At 37.4% G+C, this 19,883-nt stretch overlaps 1 protein-coding gene across 5 annotated transcripts in view; it reads right to left on the bottom strand.

The window, feature by feature from the left end:
• LOC134348399 (double-stranded RNA-specific editase 1-like) overlaps positions 1-19,883 on the bottom strand; it is a 336,189-nt gene that overhangs the window by 113,827 nt on the left and 202,479 nt on the right. For 3 of the 5 annotated variants that reach the window (XM_063051702.1, XM_063051703.1, XM_063051704.1), the window contains one exon: positions 791-874. In XM_063051702.1, the coding sequence (XP_062907772.1) occupies positions 791-874 (84 nt within the window). Of the gene's footprint in view, positions 1-790; positions 875-2,920; positions 2,948-19,883 lie in introns of all 5 variants that reach the window. The other 2 variants (XM_063051701.1, XM_063051705.1) reach the window with 2 other exon arrangements.

Genomic DNA, 19,883 nt, shown 5'->3' with positions numbered 1-19,883 from the left:
ACCCGTTAATAAAACAGATACTCCCTTCAAAAACACACCCCAAAATTTACTACAGCTATTCTGCTATTAAAAATCTTCCAACCACTGTTTGGATTCTTTTTTTACTTTCTTGAATGAACCTATTAATCTTCTTATCTTCAATTCAACTAAGAATTATACCTTGCAATCTCCAACCTTAGTAAATTATTAGATCTGGATACTTTAACTAACAGAAATTTCATTTTTGATAAAGGCTCTTCTCTTCCCACAGATGTGGATTGAACAGTTGAATATTTCAAAAAACAATATAAATGTTTTTATATTGAACATTTGGTATTACCCACTATTCTAATCTTTCTTGGATACTATATCCTACTATCAATTAACATTGAAGTAAGTGCCTGATCTTTGAGAATTTAGACACAACGTTCACACCAGTGTTCAATCCAACAGCTAGGAGAGATGCTGAGGGATAAGAGACTGATTCACTGCACTTTTGCTCACAAATTGCACCCCAAAAACAAACTTACTCTGTTAAAAATATGTATAGCCTCCACTTTTCTTTCCGCTTTTACCATAAAAAACCCAAGTACATTTGAAAAAATATGGAATAAGACTGCTTAATTTGCTAATAAGTAAAGTAGATGTGAAATCTAAAAAGGTGAGACAGGATTAGTTCATCAAAACACAAAACAGGTCTGGTATAAAATAAATTATTAATGAGTTTTCAATTAAAAAAAGAACAAAGGTTTGTTTTGTAGGAATAGAGGTCAGCAGAAGATTCATAAACTGAAATAGTCAGCGTTCTTACTCATGTTTTCACCATCCTCATCATCCACATCCAAAGTACAGTATTTCTGCTGGTTTCTTGACTGCTGGTACCCAAGTGATCTATCTGCAAGATAATGGAAGGTAAATGAAGCATTTTTGTTCTTCTAATAGTACAGTCACATATTATATGGTGTTTAAAAAAAGAAAGTAAAGCAAAATGAAAATATACTACAGAACACAAAAAAAATTTAAAAATCAAATTTATTTATAAATGCATTGAACTGAAGTAAATTAATTAGAAAAAATAATATTAACTCAAATAAGAAAACCTCAAAACACCATGTTAGCGAAGATTGGCAAAGGCGACACATTTTACCCAATGTAAAGCTGTGAGGTCAGCTATAAAGTGAATCTATCCCTTTGGTCAGTATATTACAGGATACCCTTGAAACTAATGATGTGTCCAGGGGTGGAACTAAAGATCAGGGGCACGTCTAGCTTGCACCTCAATTCCATAGTGCCCTCTGAATGTGGAAGACTAGACCATGCTAATGCACACAGTGCTCGTGGCTAGAAGTTCTTAACAAAACTGATAAGTTAGCTGCCCACATGATCCAACCCTGTGTACTCCCACATCCTGTCGGTGGGGAGAGGTCCATAAAATTATGGAAATAGTTAAAGCAAAGCATGACTGATATTAACAAGGGTCCATGGTGCAAAGTTTCTATTCCAATGTACTGTTCCATCCAATAGTGATTTGCTGAAATAAAATTCTTACAGTTATTATACTGACATAAAGGAAAACTTTACAATAATACAAAACTGAAAACGTTAGTCAAACTGAAGTTGAAATGAAATTCCTGTCATTCAGGCCAAAATTGCAGCTGCAAAAAAGAGTCACCTTCAAAACAACTGCACAAGATAACAGACAAATAAAGCAAGCATCTTCAAAGACAGAAACATGAAGCAACCAATATCCATCATCCCATCACTCTGCACCAATCAAGTTTTTCCACATCAAATGACTGTTTAAACAGAATAGAACACCATTAAACACCACAGGGGTCTGTGTTGGGGCGGCTTCTTTTTACATTGTACATCAACGATTTGAATTATGGAATAGATGGCTTTGTGACTAAGTTTGCTGATGATACAAAGATGGGTGGAGGGGCCGGTAGTGCTGAGGAAACAGAGTGTCTGCAGAGAGACTTGGATAGATTGGAAGAATAGGCAAAGAAGTGGCAAATGAAATACAATGTTGGAAAGTGTATGGTTATGCACTTTGGCAGAAGAAATAAACCGGCAGACTATTATTTAAATGGGGAGAGAATTCAAAGTTCTGAGATGCAACGGGACTTGGGAGTCCTCGTGCAGAATACCCTTAAGGTTAACCTCCAGGTTGAGTCGGTGGTGAAGGCGGCGAATGCAATGTTGGCATTCATTTCTAGAGGAATAGAGTATAGGAGCAGGGATGTGATGTCGAGTCTCTATAAGGCGCTGGTAAGACCTCACTTGGAGTACTGTGGGCAGTTTTGGACTTATTTAAGAAAGGATGTGTTGACGTTGGAGAGAGTACAGAGAAGATTCACTAGGATGATTGTGGGAATGAGAGGGTTAACAAATGAGGAACGTTTGTCCGTTCTTGGACTGTATACCTTGGAGCTTAGAAGAATGAGGGGGGACTTCATAAAAACATTTAGAATGTTGAAAGGCATGGACAGAGTGGATGTGGCAAAGTTGTTTCCCATGATGGGGGAGTCTAGTACGAGAGGGCATGACTTAAGGATTGAAGGGCGCCCATTCAGAACAGAGATGCAAAGAGATTTTTTTAGCCAGAGGGCGGTGAATCTATGGAATTTGTTGCCATGGGTGGCAGTGGAGGCCAAGTCATTGGGTGTATTTAAGGCAGAGACTGATAGGTATCTGAGTAGCCAGGGCATCATAGGTTATGGTGAGAAGGCAGGGGAGTGGGACTAAATGGGAGAATGGATCAATTTATGATAAAATGACAGAGCAGACTCGATGGGCTGAATGGCCGACTCCTGCTCCTTTGTATTATGGTCTTATGGAAGATAAATATTCTCTGCAAGTAGCATGTATTGATCTAGCTGGCACAGGACACACTTCAAAAACTTTGATGCTCAATAAAAGCTAACTTTAATAGTGGTACCTTCACGTGGGACATTTGTGGCTATGTCTGAAAAGAGAAAAAAATTGGAGGATAGCAGAATTGCTTTGGTAAACAAATAAATTTTTAAGATAGCAATTTAGTGGAAATTAGCATAACATGAGAGGAATTGGTTTCTTACATGGCCTATGAACAAGTTTTTCATTAATTCTGAGTTTAAAAAAAATTCTGCAATTGAAACAGTACTTTGGTTAACCCCGGAAAACATTGAGCTTTATACTACCCTATTCCATCACACAAATGCAAGTTCTACAGCTATACTTACCATACAAAATGTGGGGCATTTTGTGTTACAATTCCTTAATCTTTCCCATCATCTGATACTACTCCTCTCTTTACCAATAACATTTAGATCTTTTCATCACTCCATTCAACGTAAGTGCAAGTTGGTGTTAGAACTTAACAGGAATGATAGTATTTAAATGTTGACATTAAGTCTTGTAAAGAAAGGTAGGGCTGCTGAGCAAAAGACTGATCAAGCAGTACGGGAGAGAAGTACAAGTGGGGATGGGGGGAGCAGGGAAAGAAGGGAGCAGATGGAGGAGGAGAGCCAGGGGGAGGGAGCCAACAAAACCTCAACCTTAGAGTCAAAGGAGTTTATATTTTTGACGTATACTGACTTTCAGTAATCTTTTATACTTGCTAGACCACTTGGTCTATATCCTTGCTCTGATCCGCTCCCCCACCTCTCTGGAACTTAAAACAAACTTGTTTTTTTCCTGATCTCCCCTTCCCCCTCCCAAATCTCTTACTAGCTCTTCTTTCAGTTAGTCCTGACGAAAGGTCTTGGCCCGAAACGTCAACTGTACCTCTTCCAATAGATGCTGCTTGGTCTGCTGCGTTGACCAGCAACTTTTATGTGTGCTGCTTGAAATTCCAGCATCTGCAGAATTCCTCGTGTTTGCGTTTTTAAACAAACTTGTTTTATTTCTTTTCCAGTTCACTCAGCATCTTTGACTTGTAATGTCAACTCTTCCATGGATGCAATGTGACTGCTGAGCATTCCAGTATTTGCTGATTATATTTCAGATTTCTAACACCCAATCCAGAAGCTTGGGATGGGTGCAACCTCCAAATGGACCCACAGTCACAGATTTCTGACACCACTGGCTTAGGAAGTCATCACTTCCAAACTTGAGATAGCTCTCTGTCTGTTCTTATGGGTAGGAAACAGAATTAAGTGCTGATAAGAAGTTGTATAAATGGTATTTTTTTTAAAGCGCAATAATAGAATGGAGTGCTATGAAATAAGTTTCTGTAATGGGTGACCAATGATTTGGCATACTGGAAATATGTTCTCCAAGCAACATATCAAACGAACAGTAAACAAAGTCATCACTCAATGCACATCCACAGTAAAGCAATGAGAAATGCCCAGTTAAATTTCTGGTCTAACACGAATGTAACCAAATGGCTGGATTTTATATCCTTTCCAATTAACAGCAACCAATGTAAAAAGGGTAGTGCTTTTTAAATCACCTTCCAGGCAAACAGAAAACTGTAAGACTGAAAAAAGCACTATTAAAAAATAAACTGCAGCGCATATCTGGAACAAGCATGTGACCAATGGGAAGTTTACCAAAGAACCTGGGGCTCTTTTCATGATCTGTTGATCTGACTTTGTGCCAATCGCTTTAATATTTGAATCCAAGTACTAGCGATTTTTGCCAAAAGTTCACAGTTCAGACCATAGCGTTCAAATCTGTCCTGAAAGGAACAGAAATAGTCTGTTAAAAATAGCAAACTCGAGGAAGTCTGCAGATGCTGGAATTTCAAGCAACACACATAAAAGTTGCTGGTGAATGCAGCAGGCCAGGCAGCACCTCTAGGAAGAGGTACAGTCAATGTTTCGGGCCGAGACCCTTCGTCCTGACGAAGGGTCTCGGACCGAAACGTTGACTGTACCTCTTCCTAGAGATGCTGCCTGGCCTGCTGTGTTCACCAGCAACTTTTATGCGTGTTACTGTTAAAAATAGTGTTGATGATTGCAGCTTACTTACTAAAAGAGAATTTTTGTTGTGGATTTAAAATGCTTACCAGTGAGTTAGATATTTGTAAGATTATAGTTACAACCAGCTGCACATAATGAGTTGTTGCATTACAGATGGTCACGAGGGAGGTGAGAATGTCAACAATACTACTTTTCGGTGAAATTTCAGTTGAGACAGTATTAATTACTGGTGGAATCAAAGATGTTTGTAACTTCTGTTTCCTCTCTGTGAACTACTTCTTGATCTTCAGATTTCCTTACTACTGATCTCCACTGTCCAGTCCACTTTGCCTGCACAAGTTGTCCAACTTCTCATAGCAGTTATTGCTATGAAACCATCGACCAAGATATCTAACTGTAGGGGGCAACCATTATGAAGGCCATAATAATTATTTTTCCCAATCATTGTAATCAAAATAATAAAAGGTTGAGCCTGAACGAATGCCTCCAAACAGACTTTACATTTAGTGTTGCAGTTTATTATGTTTCTAAATTGTCCATACTTTTAGAATGTCTAATGCCTTGAATGCAATGTAATTTGTAATGAAAGAGAACAGAAAGGTAACACTATAACACAATTTTAGAAAATGCTTGAAAGAGACAAAAAATTGGAACAAATAGAAAGCAAATGTGACTCCTTGTAAGCATTGACAAGTGATACGAGTATATTAGTAACCCTCTGAAGAATCACTGGGTTGATAGGTGTACGGAGTGATGACAGCTTTCACCACTGATCAGATAATACAATGCTAAATGAAAAGATAAATACAAAATACTGCATTTCAGTATCATTATACCACGTGATCACAACAATGAGGAAGTAAATCTGTATTGATTGAAAGCATGCCTACACCTCATACAAATTCAATCAACTGCCTGAGTAGTCTATCTTGATTGAAAATACATGATTCTGCTGACTATATATTGTCAGGAATTATAAGGACAAATATTTTAACACAACCCACTGCTGTTAAAAGCAATGTGAAAGGCAGCAAACTGAAACATTACTGTACTATAAAGTCCTTTTTATTTGAAACATTAATAATTATTCAATGTTTAAATCAAGATTGTTGCTTGTATTGATGCAATTAAATGATTGAAGAAAAATGCCACAATGGATGATTTTAATTAGAAAAGCTTACAGGAAATCAGCAAACATAAGCTGAAAACAAGAAAATTTACCAACATTTTGGAATGATAACTAATTTTAAGTTTCAGTGAACAAAATTGTGTTTCCTTGCACATGTGATAAATAAATCTGAATAATTTCACTCTCTTATGAATCTCTCTTCCTTCGGTAATTCAACTAGAATACAAAACCAAATAAATCACCTTTGCCTTTCAATCTGCACAATTGCTGCAGGACCAGGAGGATTTGATACAATAATGCATTCCACCTTTAAATCATAATATAAATATACACTTTGTCGAATAGAGGGACAGTCACAAAATAACTTTTTTAAATAAGCCAGAATGCATATTTTGGGTTAGACTGCAGTGTGAAAATAGACCAAGTAAGGCCTAAATTTGACGGCAATTTCTAACAACTACAAATTTGCAGTTAACTGCATAAATGCTGTAGTAACTGTCTGAGGTTGTCCAACCTCCAGATGCTGTATCATCTTGGTACTTCATCAGAAGATGTGAATCACAAATACGTTTGTACATGGACCAGTGAAAAGCAGTGATATTTATGTGATAAATACCTCCAGGCTGTGAACATTCTTACAGGCATCTCAGACGCCAGAAACAAACTTTTTTAAAAAAGTGGGATGTTATTCCTCTAGGTTATAATTGTTCCTGGAGAATTTTTTAAAAATCGAATTTTTTCAGGAAACTACTGTATGTCCTTCTATTTCTTTGTTGGCAATCTCAATTTAAACTACTTTAATTTCTGTACATAATTTGACATTAAATTAACTGTTCTGACAACTCCAGGTTTAGACCCTCTCAATAATATAAAGCTTTAATCTACTTGGTTAATAAGACATGCCATTACTTGCCCTGCTTACAGATCCTTATGTATAATTACTACTAAAATGGATAATCCCACATTATTCTCCAGCTATCTTTCTGCTCATGCAGTTAATCTTTTATTACATCCCTTTGCAAGCTTCTATGTGTTCTCCTCACTCCTTTCTTTCTCATGTACCTTTGTGTTATTCACAAACTTGGATGCAATATCCTCGTGTCCTCTCATCAGATTCAAAAATACTAGCTGCAATATAAAAAGTCAGTTCTTTGAATTTGTCTGAGAAAAATGTTCAGTATATTCCATATAAAGGTTCTTTGCCAGTGTAAGAGAATTGATATATTGTTGAAACATGTTATTCTACAATCCAGAACTGCCATTTTCTGCTCCACAGAATTATAGCTTCTAGATTTGTGCTGTGATAAGTAGCAATGCAGTACTCAAATCATTTAAGGCATAAATTCTTTATTTTGATCAGTTATCATCAAAATTGAAGACAAAGATTAAAGATGCTGGAACAGAGAAGTGGTCTAATTTAAGTCTTTTGCTCCCGAAGGATACATTAAAATGTTAAACATTGAAACAAAGTCATTTATTAAATATGCCTGAGGGATGTATGCTTGATCAACTTTCATGTCCATGTCAAGAGCACAGAAGGCCACAAAATAGAAAATATCACTCAAATGGACAAAATTCCTTGATAATAGCTTGAGCCATGAAAAACTGTTCATCTTCAAAGGTCTATATTTTTTTATGGAGCCTCTCTTTTGGCAGAAGGTTGCACTGATGTCTGCAGATGCTGTGATAAGTTGGATTGTACAGTACTTCAAATATAGTTCATCAAAAAACTGTCAGTTTGCATGCCATTTACAGCACTGAACAAGAAAGTTATGATGCAGTTGGACACACATCAGCAATTCATTCAATAAAGAGATATTTTAAAAACTGACATAAGTTGAGCCGAAGCTATATTGTCTAAACATCAAATTACCTGCATCTCCAATCTGCCCTTAGCAGTCACAAAACATATTCCATATGCAAATCTTAATGTTCAATATATGGTTTCAAATTACGGAACATATAATGGTACTGGATCTCAGGCAGTGATTCTATCATACAAACTGGTGCAATAACCTCAGTTCCCTCTTCAGCAAGTCCAACCCTACAGTTCCAGCTCTTGTAATAAAATAGTTCGGATTGATTTTAAGAGCCGGCCACTGTATTTGTTTTCCAAAAGCACCCATGTCTTCCAATTTCATCTATTAAAAATTGTATTTTTAAGTTTTTAAAATCCTTTTCTTCAAGTATATTTGTGGCACATCATATTCATTAATCAATGGGTTTGTTCCCATCTGTAGGCAAATAAGCCTAACTGGTTATGAGGAATGATGCTAACTACAATGGGAAACACATTATACTGGTAAAAATTGTAATCAAAATCAAATGATCATTTTATGCAAGACGCTTGATTAAGACTTCTTACAGGACTGAAGCAGACTGCAAAGTTACAGGATGTTTCTGTCCATCTTGGCCTTTATATTTCAAGAGTTCCATTCTAAAGCTGTTCTTTGAATCAGAGTTTGCAAAGTCAGTTGAAATCTTTCAGTGGTTACAATGGTACAAAATTTTCTAACTAACTCCATGCAGAAGATTCTGTCAGCTTATGGAGGTAAAAAATAAAATGTATTACACCTTTTCTACGAGGTACATGAAGAATGGCAAGGATTAGGGACAGCTGCATGATTATTTATCTAGTTTTGTATTTGTCCGGTCCCAATTGCAACAATGAAAATTTATATTTAGCAACATATTTCAAACACAGTTTCACATTCAGAGTGCTTAAACAGATGGAATGCTTCTTCTGCCCCAAAACCTGTGTTGTACTTTCATTGTTTACCTTCTCTACCCAGACCAAGGAAGTGTTTCCTATGTTCTCACTTTTTGTCCACCAGGTTTCTGTTCTGACCTGAAATGTTAATTGTTATTCGCCTTACAGAGAATAGTGCTTAAAGTCAAAGGCAAGTAATGAAAGTAGTTATTCTTTCTTTATTCTTAATGTCTCCAAATTATCATTTTTTAATATATAAACAGAAAATGATGCTGTCAAGTTATCCGCGGGCCATATATCATTTATCGAGCAAGGAACAGAGCTTTGAGATCAGTGACATTTAGTCAGATTGGGAAAAAATGTTTTAAAATGTTTTAAATCAGGAAGGGGGAGAGAACATACGGCATGAAAAAAGGTTGAAAGTCAGGAAAGATTAAATGCCAAACAGGATGATGGTGAAATGCCAAACAGGTGATGGGATAAGTAGGGAAACAAAAAGTTAGTCCAGAAGAAACCCAAATGAGAATAGCAGAATTATTACCTGCAACATTACATTTTGGAAGCTGTAATGCACATAGTTGTGATGATGAGGTGCTGACTTTTGAGATGACATACCTAAAAACTTTATCATCTTCATTGTTGTTTAAGTAACCAAAACACATCAATGTACCTCTTCCAAAAAAGACAATGATAGTGACGGAACTAATGCTTTGTTGTATTTTTATTAATTTAAGCCATATTCTGAACAATCGAATTAATTTTAAGACCACAATGCGAACAAAAGTCTGGAATCCTCTGAGAAAGTCTATTGGTCTTGAATACAGATTATTTGTCTAAGAATTTTCAAAGGGGATATTTTTTAAAGGTTTCGTGTAAATGGATTGCAATCAAATTTTCTGACAGTGGGATGTCACTAGTTTATTTAAACATCAATTCACAAATAATGAATCAAAAATAATGAAGTTAAATTTCTATCTTCAGGTATAATTACTTGGACTTGGTAAAGTATCACTACAAAATATATAAAAAGAACTCAGTACAGTCTACAGCTATATAGGCAAACTGTCTGGCCAATTTGTTTTGTTCATAGATCCTAATAGATCCTCTGGTAACTTAAATAAATAATTCTACATCATACTGGAGAAAGGATTTTACTTTCTCCACCCTGCCCCTACACCACCAAATTTGACAAGGATAAGTCAGATTGAAATGCTTAAACTACATCATGTTCAGAGAGCTACTCTGATTCTTCAGCCTCTTGGTATTAATAAACATACTGTAAAAGAAATAAATAGGCATTACAGCTCTGTAGCTATTAAAGAGTTTCTTTTTGCAGTGGTAATTAATAGTCCTATGCCACTCATTTAGCCACTCCCACATAGGAGGAGTTCACATAGCAGGATTGTCAATAAGGTTCAGTTCAGTATCCTGCATGCTGATATCCTGGTGTGCTCTGCACTATCCCTCAATAATGAACACAACACTTTTAGAGATGCACTGAGGTGCTTTGGTAACTGAAACTGAACTGTCATGGTGATAAAGCATTCAGGTATGGAAGCTCAAAAAAACAGCACAACTTCACAACTTGGAACTCCTGAACATCATGTTGAATTCAATAATCACAGATACTGATCCTCCTATTTTCATTTTGGCTTCCTCCCAAAGTGTTCTTTACCTCCTTATCCAATTAATTTTAGGTTTTTATTCTACTTAACTGGTTTTAGTAGTTCTGATACTTGTCGTAGAACTTACATTTTTACATTTACTGAGTGTGGTCTTTGGAAAATGAGATGACTGTAGGCAAAACAGCGAAAATACAGAGAATCAATATGTGCACGAACACAGTGGGAACAAGGGATGTGAAATGCATTAACAATCTTTTTCTCCAAGGTATTCTTTTTAACGTGATCGACTCAATTTACCTTTGATTATGCCCTGCAGCAAAAGTATTGAAATAATTCAATGAAGTACAAAAATAAGAAATCCACATATATGAAAATTAGATATAAGTAAACTGCTTAGAAAACAATATACCTCTTTATAACTCATACTATAAAGCTAAAAGGTCAAATTAACCAAGATTAACAAAATATCAATTTCCCTGTGACATAGAAAAACATAGAAAATAGGTGCACAGGAGTAGGCCATTCGGCCCTTCGAGCCTGCACCACCATTCAGTTTGATCATGGCTGATCATCCAACTCAGAACCCTGTACCAGCCTTCCCTCCATACCCCCGATCCCTTTAGCCACAAGGGCCATATCTAACTCCCTCTTAAATATAGCAAATGAACTGGCCTCAACTGTTTCCTGTGGCAGAGAATACCACAGATTCACCACTCTCTGTGTGAAGAAGTTTTTCCTAATCTCGGTCCTAAAAGGCTTCCCCTTTATCCTCAAACTGTGACCCCTCGTTCTGGACTTCCCCAACATTGGAAACAATCTTCCTGCATCTAGCGTGTCCAATCCCTTTAGGATTTTATACGTTTCAATAAGATCCCCCCTCAATCTTCTAAATTCCGACGAATATAAGCCTAGTCGATCCAGCCTTTCATCATATGAAAGTCCTGCCATCCCAGGAATCAATCTGTTGAACCTTCTTTGTACTCCCTCTATGGCAAGGATGTCTTTCCTCAGATTAGGGGACCAAAACTGCACACAATACTCCAGGTGTGGTCTCACCAAGGCCTTGTACAACTGCAGTAGTACCTCCCTGCTCCTATACTCGAATCCTCTTGCTATGAATGCCAGCATACCATTCGCCTTTTTCACCGCCTGCTGTACCTGCATGCCCACTTTCAATGACTGGTGTATAATGACACCCAAGTCTGTTTGCACCTCCCGTTTTCGGCCACCATTCAGATAATAATCTGTTTTCCTGTTTTTGCCACCAAAGTGGATAACCTCACATTTATCCACATTAAATTTCATCTGCCATGAATTTGCCCACTCACCTAACCTATCCAAGTCACCCTGCATCCTCTTAGCATCCTCCTCACAGCTAACACTGCCGCCCAGCTTCGTGTCATCGCAAACTTGGAGATGCTGCATTTAATTCCCTCATCCAAGTCATTAATATATATTGTAAACAACTGGGGTCCCAGCACTGAGCCTTGCAGTACCCCACTAGTCACTGCCTGCCATTCTGAAAAGGTCCTGTTTATTCCCACTCTTTGCTTCCTGTCTGCCAACCAATTCTCTATCCACATCAATACCTTACCCCCAATACTGTGTGCTTTAAGTTTGCACACTAATCTCCTGTGTGGGACCTTGTCACAAGCCTTTTGAAAATCCAAATATACCACATCCACTGGTTCTCCCCATCCACTCTACTAGTTACATCCTCAAAAAATTCTATGAGATTCATCAGACATGATTTTCCTTTCACAAATCCATGTTGACTTTGTCCGATGATTTCACCACTTTCTAAATGTGCTGTTATCACATCTTTGATAACTGACTCTAGCATTTTCCCCACCACCGATGTTAGGCTAACCGGTCTATAATTCCCCGGTTTCTCTCTCCCTCCTTTTTTAAAAAGCAGGGTTACATTAGCCACCCTCCAATCCTCAGGAACTAGTCCAGAATCTAAAGAGTTTTGAAAAATTATCACTAATGCATCCACTATTTCTTGGGCTACTTCCTTAAGCACTCTGGGATGCAGACCATCTGGCCCTGGGGACTTATCTGCCTTTAATCCCTTCAGTTTACCTAACACCACTTCCCTACTAACATGCATTTCCCTCAGTTCCTCCATCTCACTGTAACTGTGCTGGAAATTAACTATATTCATTCCAATTACGACTGGTAGTTTTGAACATTGGCCGGTACGGAACCTATTGAATTTTTGTTACGTACTCTGATTTCCACAGGTTATCATCAAAAGTTCCATTGATACACCATATTACATACATGACTCATTAACTCACATTCGAGAGAAAAATAGTTCAGCATGCAATCAGACTGTCAAAGTAAACACATATAATAGCACTGAGTGTAAAGTGGTTTTCATAGAAATCTACAGCACATTACAGGCCCTTTGGCCCAGTGTTGTGCTGTCCATGTAACCTACTCTGGAAACTGCCTAGAATTACCCTACATTTTTTGATATGGCATACAAAGCAAAGGATAAAAAATGTTTTTAAAGGCACACAAGAGTACTAAATAGCAAAGATTTGTCCATAAAAGAGTGCCCAATCTTTATATTAACTACAACTATCAAACCCTGATTTGAAATTGCTGAGGTGATACACACTCTGACATGACTTCAAGAACTTTCATATCCACAACGTAGAAAATGCAGATAAGATCTTGATATTCTTAACAAATTGAAAAATTAAAAACTTCAACTAGAAAAAACCTTATGCAAATAATAAAAGACCAATCTTGTGTTTCAAACCCAGCTATTTAGATAAACGAGGAAACCTTGCAGCGTGTTACACTAGAAATATTCAACAAGCTACACACATCAAAGTTGCTAGTGAACGCAGCAGGCCAGGCAGCATCTGTAGGAAGAGGTACAGTCGACGTTTCAGGCCGAGACCCTTCGTCAGGACTAACTGAAGGAAGAGTGAGTAAGGGATTTGAAAGTTGGAGGTGGAGGGGGAGATCCAAAATGATAGGAGAAGACAGGAGGGGGAGGGATGGAGCCAAGAGCTGGACAGGTGATAGGCAAAAGGGGATACGAGAGGATCATGGGACAGGAGGTCAACAAGCTGGTCAAGCAGCATCAGTGCAGAACTAGACATAGTTATTTTCTAGGTCATTAGACCTACCATGAGAACTGTAAATTTGTTTTATTGCCAGCATTTTTCTAAATAACAATAGTGTAGGGGAGGAGAGTATAGGTGGGAATATAAGTTATTGGGTGAAAGGCAGACGAGACACAAAAAATTTGCAAAATCTAATTAGTCTGGAGGGAATGGAAAAGGAAAATATCAATGAAGTGGAGGAATATTGCTTATTCAGATGATGAGATGTTCCTCTGAATTTCATTAGAGCTGTGCAAGAAACTGAGAACATTCAACATGGAAATACAATGGAAAGTTAAACTGACAGATCAGAAACCTGAAGTGAAAAAAGAGTGACCACCATTTCTATGACTGCTGCAGAGACTTCACTGTGAATAGCACACAATAAACTGAAAATACAAATAAATTGCTGTTGTTCTGAAAGGAATTTTTAGAAACCTGAATAGTGAAAGGGAAGATGTTAAAGGATGGTATTTCATCTGCTGGTATTTAAAAGATAGGGTTTCCCTTAACCTTCCCTTCTATCCCATCAGTTTCACTTTAAACAGATCTTTCACCATTTCCTGAAAGCATGATGCTAATCTGACAAAACTACATCACAGCTGCAAATGTGCTAAGCATCAGATGCAACGTGCCATTGATTGCTAAGTGTTATCACAACCAACTGATCAAATCAAATGTTCCACAGCCATGCCCCATCCAACTGTGAATGTTGGAGAACAGCAAAAGAACTAACAGGAGGATGCTCAATAAACAATCCCATCTTTGATGGAGCCACAGTTCCCAATCACAGTGCAAAAGACTCTTCGGCAATTACTCAGTGATGGATATATGAGGACATCTGGACCTCCTCCTGTGATGCTCACTGAAGCTATTCTTCAACCAATTAAATCTACTTCATCTAAATCAAGAAATGGCAAAATGCACTGAATAAATAGAATTTGGCAAGCAGAAGCGAAGATCTAAAGAGGCATGGTAACATAGTGGCTAGTGTAAGGCTTTACAGTGCCTGCGACACGGATTCAATTCCTTCTATCTGTAAAGAGTTTCTATGTTCTCCTCGTGACTTGTGTTTCCTCCAGGGGCTTTGCTTGCCTCCCAACATTCCAAAGGCATGTGGGTTAGTAGGTTAATTGGATATATAGGTGTATTGGGTGGCACGGCCTCATTAGGCTGGAAGGGCCTGTTACCATGCTGTATCTCTAAATAAGACTTCTAAATATACACCTGCTCCAGAAAAAAATACAATACACTTGATGACATGGAAATCTGGGAAGGTCTGAAAGAAAAAAACTTGAACCCTCAGCCTAAATGTACACTTTCTCCAGTATCAGGAAACTGCAGAAACTTATCAAGACTTCTTTAATGACAGCCCCCGAGCCTCTAACCATTCCGAGCTAATAAGTCAAGGGGAGGAGGCAAATAAGAATCTGTTAGCTTCCCTTCAAAGTGCACATCTTCCACTTGGAAATCTATTGTCAACCCTTCAGCTATGCTGGAATAAAAGTTCTAAAACATCCAACCAGAGTAACTTGATCATAGACTAAACAGCAATTCCAGGAGCTACCTCACCACAATTTAAGTATAAATGATAATTAAATACCTGCCTTGCCATTTGTGCCCATATGTGATGAAGAATGAGCATTTCATTTTGGATGTTCCTTTTCTCTTTCAGAATTCTGAAGAAACTACTCTCTATGACACACTGATGCATTCCTTGTCCATATTTTTCGTTCTCCTCTTTTACACAGTAACTAATTTGAATTGGCACTTCCCCAAATAAATCAACAAGCACTCTGAGGCAGGACCTTCTCATTCCGTAGTAATTCTGATTGTCTTGAGGTCATCTTCTTGATCAACCCTTGTTTTCTCCTGAATCAATTTGGTAATTTCACAAAGAACTGACCCTGCAGTTTCTCAGCATTCATCTTTTAATGCCAATATTTTTTGAGATACGCACCAAATTAAACAATTTGTATTCCATTGATATCTTACACATGTTTAGTGACAATCCCATAAAGATCAAAGTTCCATGAATCTCCACTCCAGGACTCTGGAATAAATACCTTCGTTCTGTTTTTAGCATTTTTCTCTCACTACTGTCAACAGAGAAGGTAGTGATAAATTTTGAAGGCCTAGACAAATGCAAACTCATCACAATTAACTAAATTGGGCTGAGATAGGAACCAATGAGACATAATTATAAAGTTTGACTGGAGCCTTTTATTTGTTTCCTTGAACTGAGGCTTTTGATGCTTCTGATCCCAAGTACTGCATATCTAGAAATATAACATGGAAACAGAAAATGGAAGATTTACTCAACAGACCATCAGCATTTGTGGAGAAAATATTTCCCAGTTGCAGATCAACAGGGGATTTTTTCCAAAAACAATTTCAAGGAGAAAAGAATTGTTTTAAATATGAATTCCATCGGTACCCAGGAATACAATATACACAGTATGAAATAGACATAATACTGCAGATATTTCAGTAAAAGCTTGGACTTCAACAAAGTTCACGTAATGTGTATTTAGCCATCTATCTGTTTCAATTTCAGTCTGTCACATTGCTCTCAATGTAAATATATTTACGGCCAAGACTATTTTCTTCCAAAACTATGGAGCACATAAGATACTCATTTGTGGAAATATCTCCTACATTAATATTTAGAGTGGTAATGAACTTTAAACACTAAAACAACAAAAGGAAATTGTAAAAATTTCAAGAACTAAAAGCGATCTGACCAGTAGTTATTTAATAGTTCATACATCATGCTAAAGTACACCTCATTATTAATGATAACTATCGATGCCTGAAGGCTTGCAAGTAGGCTGACTGCCTGGTGTAGCTATCAACGTAAATCGTCCTTTACATCTTCAGTTGCAGAAACCTGTTACTTGGAACCTCATCTGTTACCCTTTAATAAAAAATCACATCTTCTTTTGTGTTGCTATATTTTCTTTCTGCCATTGGTTATTCTGAAGTTTGATTTCTGAAGGGCTGACAGCCTTATCAAATATTTTTTTGCCCTTTAATGAAGTGCCCAAGGCAATCCACCAATTCATGTGGAAATATGCTAGAAATACATGGCTGGGTGCAGAGGGCGCACCAGCCCTTGGCAGAGATAAATCACTTACACCAAGATGTGATTAATGGCAGGCTGCTTCTCATGAACATCAGAAATCCAACAATGCACAGTTGCAAGTTCTTTAATTCAATATGTTTTCAAATTTACAATCTTTTCTTTCCTGAATATTTTTTTAAACTTGGAAACTGGTCATATATGGTTCTTGAACAATAACCATGAAGAATATTTTTTAAAAATAACAAAAAAAAAACTAGACTTTTTTTAGTAGCTCCTGATTGGGGAATTTGGTGGCATCTAAGCATGATGCCATCAAGACCGATGCATTAACAAATTGTATTAAGATCTGTTATCCTGAGTGAGACTAAGTAATCACAAAGTGCTAACTGCATCAAGAAATTTGAGGACAAGAAGGGCACGGGAAATGTAAAATAAATAACTAGTACAAGCAAATACATTCAAAGGATTTCAGCTGTGGCTCACAGCAGCAAGATTTCAAACACTCCCTTAAGTATTTTAATAATTCTCCTTTGAATAGTTCAACAGATTACAGTGAATGAAAAGGGTTTTAATTTTCCAAAAAAAAAAGCATCTATTATGTGTTTTGAAGAGCACAGCATTTTGTTGGAAATCAGGCCTACTTTTCACATTCCATATACGTTATCAGCCAATTCTTGAAAGCTGTCTGTCTTGCTACATGCAGGAAGAGACTGCATCATTTTCTGAGCACTACTTAATTAGTTTGACTGTTGCAATACCAAGGAGCCGCATTTAATTTTTAAAGTTATCCATAAACTCATTACATGGGATGAATGATGAAACTCAAAAGCTCCTTCTTAAATGTCACTGGAATTAGGAAGTCAAAGCACAGAAAAATGCTGCTGAGTGAAACCCTTTACCTATTAGTCTTTTACGCAGAATTTGAAAGTACACTTTTCATCTTCAGAATGATCTGTTAGTGAAAATTAAATTTTAATTCTAAGGCAACTGTGTTTATCTTAAAATGTTTAAACCGAACAAACTACATTCAACTGGTGAAGACGGGCAGTTTCGAGACAGCTGGCGAAGACAGAATGTCACATATTAATAAAGACCTCAGAACTGCTTTGTACACTGGTTTTCTACTCTGATATCAAAACAAAACACATATAAAGTTCCTAAGTGAAGGTCGACCTGTATTTAAATTCCAATTGTGTATCATTCAGTGTTTACAAACAGTCAAAAGTAAAGCTCTCATCACACCACACATTTGCAGTAATAATTAATCAATAGTTGGCAATTAGCATAATTTTCTTTTCCACAGACCACTTGCATTCAGATTATTGTAGTGGGCTCACTGAACCACAAGAGCCCCATGATTGGTCAGTTTGGAACATACTACACAGATTAATGGCCCTTTATGTTTGTTTTAAAAATAAACTTTGTTCTTTTACACTTCCTTCATTCCTTAACTTCAAACAATAATTACACTGAAACCTTTTTGTTTCAGTGTATCACAGTGATAACTTTAAATAAAATGTTTATGTTTTGAAACTATGATCGCACTCTCTGCAGGGCTTTTCCCACTTCTTCAACAGCAGGATATGAGACAGAAAGTACAAATGAACATCAAAAAACATTAGATGCTGGAAATCTAAAGTGAAAATAAATGTGCTTAAACATCTCAGCATGTCAGGCAGGATCTATGGAAAGAGAGAGATCTGACCTACAAAGCTTTTCCAGCATTTGTTTCCATTTCAGAAAATACCTATGTTTTGTGCAGAACTTCCAGACAGCTCGGTTTGTAAATTGGCACTAAAACCAATGCTGCCAAAGGAATAATCAATGGCAACTACAAGAAAAATGTTTCCTGAAAGGCAAACTTAAATGAGGAAAGTTGTTTTCAACACCATTATCTCGTCATTACTAAATTAATAAATATCAAAACCTGGGCATCTGTATCTCCCTCTGCAATTGGATCCTTGACTTCCTCATTGAGAGACCAGTCAGTGTAAACTGGTAATAACAGACCCTCCTCATCGCATGCTTAGCACATTGCTCTACTCTTTCTACACTCAAGACTGTGTGGACTGCGCATAGTTCAAACACCATCTATATATTTGCCGGTGACACTACTATTATTGCCGGAATCTCAGTGGCAAGAAAACGTACAGGAGTGAAACATCAGTTGGTTGAGTGGTATCACAGCAACAACCTTGTGGTCAATGTCAACAAGAACAAGGAAATGATTGTGGATTTCAGGAAAGGTAAGTCAGGATAACACATACACATCTCATTGAAGAGTCAGCTGTGAAAAGGGTGAGCAGCTTCTACCTCCTGGACATCAACACCTCAGAAGATCAATGTACCCAACATACAGAAGCAATCATGAACAAGGCACACCAGTGACTATACTTCATCAGGAGTTTGAAGAGATTTGGTATAATAGGAGCAGAATTGGGCCATTCAGTCCATTGAGTTTGCTCTGCCATTTGATCATGACTGATTTGTTTTCTGTCTCCTTTATATATCACCAAAGACTCTAGCAAATTTCTAGTTGCATGCTGGACAGCATTCTGACTGGCTGCATAGGGTTGTAGATACTGCCAGCTACATCACAGCCACAGCCTTTCCCATCATCACGGCACACATCATTAAGGATCCTCACCATCCAAGACATGCTCCCTTCTCATGAGTATCATCAGTGATGACGTACAAGTCCCACATTCAATGTTTTAAGAAGAGCTTCTTTCCCACCACCATCAGATATTTAATAGTGTACAAATACTACCTTGCTATTCCTCTTTTGCCATTTTCTTTTGTAAATTATGGTGATCTTATGTTGTCTAGCATTGTACTGCTGGCTCAAAACAACAAATTTCACAACATAAAGTCCATCAGTGATAATAAAGCTGCATCTGATTAAAATATGTGAGATGAAATAGAAAAGCAACTATTAGTGTGGAAACCTGATGTTAAATCCAAATTGGCAGTCCTGGAAATGTGCATGTATAGTATCAATAAGCAAGCTAAAGAACAGATAAATAGATTCTTACAATAATTAACACTGATCAAATACTTGTGTACATCTTTTATCTAATGGGGCTCATCCAACTGATAATCATATGATCCATCTGTCTTTTGGAATATTTTGTCATTACTCAGTGAAATGGGTTTATGGTAGGGGTCCCCAACCTTTTGCGCACCGCGGACCAGTTCAATATTGACGATATTCTTGCGGACCGGCTGACCGGGGGAGGGGTTCAAGTTCAACAGTGCGTGACAGGGAATGAGGAAAGGTGCAGCTGACTCATATCGTTTCATATCGCTTCCGCGCAGCC

Source organism: Mobula hypostoma, chromosome 6 (assembly GCF_963921235.1).
Source record: "Mobula hypostoma chromosome 6, sMobHyp1.1, whole genome shotgun sequence".
NCBI classification, from domain to species: domain Eukaryota; kingdom Metazoa; phylum Chordata; class Chondrichthyes; order Myliobatiformes; family Myliobatidae; genus Mobula; species Mobula hypostoma.
Note: the sequence above shows the minus strand (reverse complement) of the source record. Positions and strands in the feature narration are given on the sequence as shown.